This window comes from Lipophrys pholis (assembly GCF_963383615.2).
Source record: "Lipophrys pholis genome assembly, chromosome: 1".
Taxonomy (NCBI): domain Eukaryota; kingdom Metazoa; phylum Chordata; class Actinopteri; order Blenniiformes; family Blenniidae; genus Lipophrys; species Lipophrys pholis.
Genome location: NC_137635.1, coordinates 30,294,906 through 30,303,106, shown reverse-complemented (window position 1 = coordinate 30,303,106; position 8,201 = coordinate 30,294,906). Strand labels below are relative to the sequence as shown.

Genomic DNA, 8,201 nt, shown 5'->3' with positions numbered 1-8,201 from the left:
GAGAGACACCTAAGAGGGAGATTACCAGGAAAACTGGAGTACTGGCGACTGAATCCACAACCTGAAGAAACGTTTTAACCAAAAGTGAAGTGGATTTTGTGGAAGAGGGAGCGTCTATCTGGCTTCCTGTTGGAGAGGCCATTTTCTACGAATGGCGTCCAATTTGGAAAACGATCTCTGCTGTACCGTTTGCTATGAGATCTTTCAGGATCCCGTCATCCTGTCCTGCAGCCACAGCTTCTGTAAAGTCTGCGTGCAGAGCTGGTGGACCAACAACCAAACCTCCGAGTGTCCGCTGTGCAAAACACGCTCGAAAGAACTGTCTTGTAACTTGGTTTTGAAGCAGCTGTGTGAGAGTTTCATACGGGAGCGGGACGAGCGACTCTCGGCCAGGTCCGGAGCGATCTGCACGCTGCATGTGGAGAACCTCAGACTCTTCTGCCTGGACCACCAGGAGCCGGTGTGTCTCGTCTGCAGGGACTCAAGTAGACACAGCGGGCACAGATTCAGACCCATCGACGAAGCCGCACAGCAGCACAGGAAGCAGCTGGAGGTCAAGCTGCAGCGCCTAAAGGAGAGTATAAAGCTGGGTGAGAAGGCTTCGGAGGAGTTTGAACTGGCAGTGCGACACATGAAGCTCCAGGCTCGACACACAGAGACGCACATCAGGGAGACCTTCGAGAAGCTTCACCTGTTTCTGAAGGAGGAGGAGGAGGCCAGGCTGGCTGCACTGAGGGAGGAAGAGGAACAGAAGTCAGGGATGATGAAGGAGAAGATTGAGGCCCTGAAAAGAGAGATAGCTGCTCTTTCACACACGATCAGAGTCACAGAGGAGGAGCTGGGAGCGGAGGACGTCTCCTTCCTGCTCGGCTACAAGGCTTCGGAGGAGCGAGTGCAGCAGTGTTCCCAGCTGGAGGAGCCACGCCTGCCCTCAGGGGCGCTCCTACAGCAGGCCAAACACCTGGGCAACCTCCACTTCAACATCTGGACCGGCATGAAGGACATGGTCTCCTTCACTCCTGTCATCCTGGATCCAAACACGGCGGATCCCGAGTTCCTCTTCTCCCAGGATCTGACCAGGGTGAGAGTAGGAGCGAGGCAGCAGCTTCCCGCGAACCCGGAGAGGCGGGTGGACTCCGTGCTGGGCTCCCAGGCTCTTGGCTCCGGGACCCACAGCTGGGACATCCAGTTCGGGGACAGCTTGGGCTGGGAGCTGGGCGTGCTGCCGGAGTCGGCTCTGAGCGGGAACAACCAGGAGTCCGGGTCCTGGACGCTGTGGTTCTCTGAAGACATGTACTCAGCCATCTCCCCGCTGCATCAGCACTTTCACCTTCCTGTGACCAAGAAGTTTCACAGGATCCGAGTCAAACTGGACTGGAACCGAGGACGACTGTCCTTCTCCGACCCGGACTCCGACACACACATACACACCTTCACACACACCTTCACCCAGAGGATGTTCCCTTTCATCAAAACTGTCAGTGACTTCAAGATCCTACCGGCAAAATTCTCTGTGACACAGAAGAAATACAAATAGGTGAGCATCATGAAGAGGAGGAGGCGGAGGAGGAGGATGTGAGAAGGAGGAGGAGGAGGAGGAGGAGGAGGAGGAGGAGGAGGATGAAGAAGATGAGGAGGAGGAGGAGGAGAATGATGATGGTGACAGTGACAATGATGATGATGGGGATGATAATGATGAGGAGGAGGAGGAGGCTGATGATGAAGATGAGGAGGAGGAGAATGAGGACAATGATGATGGTGACAGTGACAATGATGATGATGGGGATGATAATGATGATGAGGAGGCTGATGATGAAGATGAGGAGAAGGAACAGGAGAGGATGAAGATGAGGATGAGGACGATAATGAGGATGAAGATGATGATGAGGGTAGGATGGTAATGAGGATGAGGATGATGTTGGGGGGGTCATAATGATGAGGATGATGAGGTTGATGATTATGATGATTATGATGATGATGAACTATCATATATGTTGACTATAGGTTTTTTCATCATTCAATTTAGCCTTCATTACATGTACATTACATTGCTTTAAAAATAGCTTTTAATAATAATAATAATAATTAATAATAATTGTTTTTAAACTACACAAATAATTTTTGGTATCCTGATTGACTGTATAAATTCCAAAGAATACTATAGCTGCATTTAGTTTAGCAGTGTTGGGGCTGAAGATTCCATGAACTCCTCCAGAGGTATCCCAACAGCAGTATTGTCATGTTAAAGGCTCATATTATGCAAAATTCACTTTCTAATGGTTTTCCAACAGTAATAATCGTCCCCATAGCTGGAATGACGCCCCAGAAGTGAAGACAGTCTGTCCTCTCTCTCCCTGGCTTGTTTCAGTTTTAAAAAGTGTGTTGCTTCAACCAGCCAATCAGAACTCAAACCCTGTATAGTGTCATCGGGGGTTTAGCAAGGTAGGCCCTCCCTTTGACCCTCCCAAAATTAGGCAGCTCTGCTCTGGCACCTGGCACCACCAGAGGAAGTACTTCCTCCTCTTCCCAAGATGGGCATGTGTGGGCGGAGCCAGTCCAGCTCACACAGACACAGCAGATTCGGAATGCAGCTCCTATGATCCAGCATTCAAATGGAGGAAAATCAAGGAAAAGCTGGATTATTAATACGCTTTGAATACAACATTTTTGGACCAAGGAGACCATGTGAAAGTGTTGAAAAGCTAGATAATATGACTCCTTTAACTGGGAATAATCCTCCAAACAGTCACAGATGGAAAATTAGCTTTCTAAATATATCACAGTAATTTGTACAGAAACATTTAATTAAAGTTGACTTATTATTCTTTACATCGTGTTGAGGGAGAGTTTCCAGTTGGAGTGTGATATATAACAGGATGTGAAGTCTGAACTCAGAATTCGACACAGATCTAATGAAACATATTCTTCTAAGTTTCTGACTCAGAACATTAAATGTGTACATGTGACTTTGACCCGTGGTCTATAAAAGAAGTCCTGAATCTTTTTTTAACATTCAGATGGTGAAAATACACATTCAATACAGCACTGAATAGTGCAACACCACAGTATGATAGTTGTAGTTTATATACAGATTTACATTAAGTCTGTAACTAACACCAGTACTTAGAAAGTAGAAAATTAAGTTAACATTAATTTAGTTTGTGAAGTTTATAGTTAGTTGTTTTCAATGAGTTTCACTTGATGTGCAAAGTCGCCATACAACTGCCAAAAGGTCCCATATTATGCTAAATCCATTTTCTAATGGTTTTCTAACAGTGACATGTGTCCTCATAGCCTGTCTGAGGCCCTAGAAGAGAAGAAAGTCTGTCCTCTCCTTCACTTGCTCCACTTTTTAGTGAATGTGTGCTCAAACAGGTGATTCAGAGATTTTCCCTTCATGACATCATGCGGGGAAATAACCACTCCCTCTAGTAGTGATACTCGCTTTGACCTTCCCACAGGGAGATAAAAACTTACAAAGATTACTGATAAGCTGAATAAATTCTGTATAATATGAAAAACCGTGAGCAGGAGTTAGCATTAGCTATCTGGTAGTAACTATAACAACGCGAATGACCAAACTAAGTAACTTATTAAGACTTATATATTTTATAGACTTATATTAGACTTATATTTTTAACTCATTATCTTTCGGAGCCTTCTTCTCCTTCTGGGTCACATTCTGGTTCAAACTGGTTGAACGACGCCGTTTACGAGTCATAGTGATAATTCCACCGTAAACATTAGCACATTGTAGCGGTGTTTCAAATGAACTGGTTTCCCTGTTAAAAGGTGACCAACTTCCTTTAGCGTCCATCGTTGTTTCTCGTAACAGTATATATTAAAATAAGACTCATAAAAGCTACGACACTTGGAAACTTCATTGTAAATGTTGTTAAATGGCGTTCGTCAGGACGGCTCCAGATTTCTGTCGGGTTTTTAACGTTTATTAGCAGCAACAAGGGACACTAAAGGGGCCACCAGTAAACAGAGAAACCACTTAATCTGAAACACCAGAAAGTTCTTCTCCTGAGGCGGGCCTGGAGTCGGCGTGGACAGACACAGACACAGAAGCATCCTGTTCTCAGTAGCGCCACTAGAGGGACGTTTAGACTGGAGGAAATTCAGGATTCAGGGAAATTCACTTTGAATACAATGCTGTTGGGCCTCTGGCGCCGATTAGAAATGGTTGATAAACTGTATAATATGGGGCCTTTAAGAGAACCATGCATGCAGAGAACAAAATCCCACTTCTTCCTAATGGTCTGCAAGGACTTTGAAAGTCCTCTGTTCACTTGAAAATATTCATTAAAAGATAGTCACAAGGTAGTAACTCGTGGTAACGAGATAATAACTTGTTCCCACACATTAATATTATATGGCCACATATTAAATAATCTCGTTCTCTAGTGTTATATTGTAGCGATTGTACTGTTGCACTGCAATGCACCATGGGAGTTTACGGTTTTGGGAGGTTAAATGTCATTATTGTGATTTATATTACTGTTACAGTGTTATGAGGGTTGTTGTGTCTTATTTTGTTTTTGTGGTTTAGTAACAGGAATGTTGTCTCGACCTTGACTGAGAAGCGTCGTGTTCGACATCGTCCTGCCCCTGTACTGCAGCGCTATTTAGAAAATAAAAGCATCTGTCATATTCCTTGGATATAGAATGAAGAAGTGATTTTCTGTTGTCGATCTTCCTCATAGTGTCACTAAACCAACTTCACTTCCAGGTTGTGTACTGCGTTATACCTTCCAGGCGGAGATCTACACACAGGCCGCAGTGGGATTACGCTGTATTCTTTTCTACAACACAGTACTTCTTTATAATGGAGTGATATTTTTTGTCGGGTTTATCAGTAACTACAAAACACGTACGTACTGTAGTATATGAAAGCTTGGATGTCTTCGTGTTAAAATGTCCATTTTAATGGTGTTTCATGAAAGAACTTCTGCTGTTGTTTATCAGTGTGTGTTTCCGTAGGTTGTAGAGCAGCGTCGCACCGTTTTACCCCTCCATTCCTCCTGATGTTGAAGCTTTCGATTCAGGCACATCCAGAAATAAAGTGAGAGGAGCAGAAAATCACATTTAATGCCGAAATTAAAAATAAAAAAAAGCCTCAAGATCATTCAATAATAGTAAAGATGGGGGCGTGTGATTCAGCAGGGCAGATTTTGGATGTGCAGATTTGTAGTACCTGTTTTTTTATGGCCAAGAGGAGTTTTACATTGAAATTTACATGGTTTACTTAGAAGACACCAACATCTAATGAGGTCTGCATCATTCATGTCAAAATCTCTGCAACATCAATTAAGAGGCGGGTTATAGGTGACATTGGTAAAAAAAAAATATATATATAATATGGGAACAATATAATTAGTCGCTATGTCAAGTTACTAATGCAAGGGAACAATTATTAACATGTGGGAACGAGTTATCATCTTGTGGTCTCAAATTAAATTATTAAATTCTCTAGTTAATGTGTTAATGCATGGTAACCAGTTACTATCTCATTCAGTTATTTTGTTTGTTCTTCTATGGTCACGAAGGGGTTCTCGATACTCTAAATATTTTTGGTATTTAAAAAAAGATTTCCGATAAACTTTTTCAGTTTTTTTAAATTTTTATTCTGGTGTCAGGACGAGTAGAATTTACACAAAAAGTGCATATTTTAATGTTTTTTTCCATGAATTATATGAGATTTCATGGTCGGGACATAAAATGTCCTCCAATTCTGGAATGAACGAAATAATCAGAGAAAAAGTGTGAAATGTATAAAAGATCTTTTCCGTGTGTTCACGGTGAGTTTCAAAGTCCGTCTGAGGATTCCTCCTGTAATAAAGCGACACAGTGGCACAGCACTTCCTGTAGTAATTTCTTTTATTATTCAAATGTTACGTTTGGATTTACAGGCGACGTGGGAACAGACGGGGTCACGGGGTCGTCGCGCGGCTGAAAACACGACACTGCACAGACGTGCGCCCGCAGGCCGCGCCGCTCGCTCAGCTTCTAACAGGCCACGCGCTTTCAATACAAACAAGTGGTACAATATAACTTAAAATACTGTTTATACATCGTGTGTGTGTGTGTGTGTGTGTGAGCTGCGCAGCCTGCGGAGCGGCCGTCTGCCTGGAGGCAGGATTCAACACAGACACTGTACGTGAAGATGGAGTCCATTAAAAAGAAACGTTTAATCACAAGTTTATTTGATTGTTGGCAGGAAAAGCAGTGATGATTTAATGAAGCGCAGCTCGGCTGAAGGAGGCATTACTGGAGGGTCTAAACCTCATTAAGCTCGAGGTCGAGCAAATCTCCTCACATTCAGAGGAGATTAGCTCCAAAGTAAAACCTGCTTCTGATCAAAATGAAATGACCAAATTCAGAGCATTTTCAAAAGAAAAAAAAAAAAAAGGTCCACTTTAGGTGAACTGGGAGAAGTTTAAGGACTTTTTCAAAATGGCAGCACAGTTTTGTTCCCATAAACTGTTTTAATGGTGTTTTTACAAAGTTTCTGCTACAGAGACATGACGTTATTCTGGCCTCGTGGATGAAATGAAAAAAAATTTTGATGCCAAGAAGAAGCGTTAATAGTATCTATGGACTTGGTGATAAACTTGACAATATTCTTATTAAAATTCTGAAACTGAAAACCAGCAACAGCCTAAAAACTGAGCTTTATTTGGCCTTAAATACATCTTAACCATTGAGGCAAAGCTTCACTCTTCTTTCTTTTGCGGATTTATCCATTCATATGAGTTTCGAGTTCGTCGTTGGGGCGACGTTCCCGTTAGTAAAATCTGCGGAGAGCATTTTCGCTTCAAACTTTGTAAGAGGTTTGTTTCATCACTTTATTTTTCACAAACAATCTCAGCAACAAAGCAAAGTGGAGGGAACAGAATCACTTGTTGGCCGACAGAACAACCGCGCGTCGTCCATCTTCACATACAGTCCTCGAGCTGCAAACAGAGACTTCCTCTGAGGGTGGAAACTAAAAAGGGAGCATTTTGGGGCGTGCTTTTGCGTTTGCCGAGGAGGCCGCGACTCCAGCCGAACTTTCATGGTTAAGGCACAAAACACTATTAAAGAGCTGACCTTCTCTCCCTCGGCTCAGTGAAACGACTGGCGTCAAAACGTCCTGATTGGTAAAAAGGATCCAAAAAACCAATAAAATTCAGTTAGGTCGATTTAACTTGTGAAAACCCACAAAGAATCAATAAAACACAAATGAAATATTGGCATCGCTATAAGGCAGCAACACGGAGCCTTGTATACAAGCAAGCTTATTATAATAACATACCACAGACGTTATCATAGATATTTATATATTTATATATATTTAACCTGGAGGCTTCAGTTGAATGATTGTGATCGAACTCAACGTGGCTGTTGGCGTGTTGGAGGTTTCGAATCAGCCAGTCCTGAATCATTTACGCATATATTTACACAAATAACACATTTCTCACTCTATGTCATAATAAAAAACATTCACACAAAAATATAACATTTGAAATAATTATTAGCACCAGTGTATCAGATAAAATTCTCGCTACGCAAAATGTACAAAGTTGCATAGTGTTGGATTGAGCCTGGAAGAAAAAGTGTTAAATGTGTGAAAAACGGCAGTGGAAAAGCAGCGACTTCGGGGACGATGGCGACGACGATGACGACGACGACGAGACAAAACGAGGGCGGCGTCAACGGCGTGAGCGCGTGAAAAGTTTGGCGCCGGTTCACAGACGGAGGCCTGGTTATTGGCCCACAAGAGAGACAAGAGCGAGGACGCGGCGCTGCCTCAGACCGTGGGAACGCCGTCGTGATGAATCAGTTCTGCGGAAATGAAACGCCTCCAGGGTCGACGGGGAGGAGAGCGAGGAGAGCGAGGAGAGCGAGGAGAGCGAGGAGAGCGAGGAGAGCGAGGAGAGCGAGGAGAGCGAGCGCTTCGTTTCTAGCTTGCATAATAAACCATCAAGTCATCTGGAGATGAGGTTTTGGTGCGACTCGGCGCGATCGATAAATTGACCCTGCCCGACTCGAGGCCGGCCTCCTTCAGTCCGCGGCATGCAGAAACTTCCATTTGACCATTTTGAACGTGAGCGGAGAGGAAAACCGACACGTGAGCCAGAGAGAGCCGGTTGAGTTCGTCCATCTTGACCTGCCAGGCACGCAGGACGTTCCAGGGTCTGAGGGGGAATAACGAT

General features: G+C 43.7%; 1 protein-coding gene across 1 annotated transcript; it reads left to right on the top strand.

Moving 5' to 3' along the window:
- On the top strand, positions 1–1,537 carry LOC308109977 (E3 ubiquitin-protein ligase TRIM35-like; the record flags this gene model as incomplete). Its single annotated transcript, XM_080463944.1, has 1 exon — positions 1–1,537. The coding sequence occupies exon 1, from the start codon at positions 152–154 to the stop codon at positions 1,535–1,537; it is 1,386 nt and encodes a 461-aa protein (XP_080320070.1). The 5' UTR covers positions 1–151.
- Positions 1,538–8,201: the final 6,664 nt, after the last annotated feature.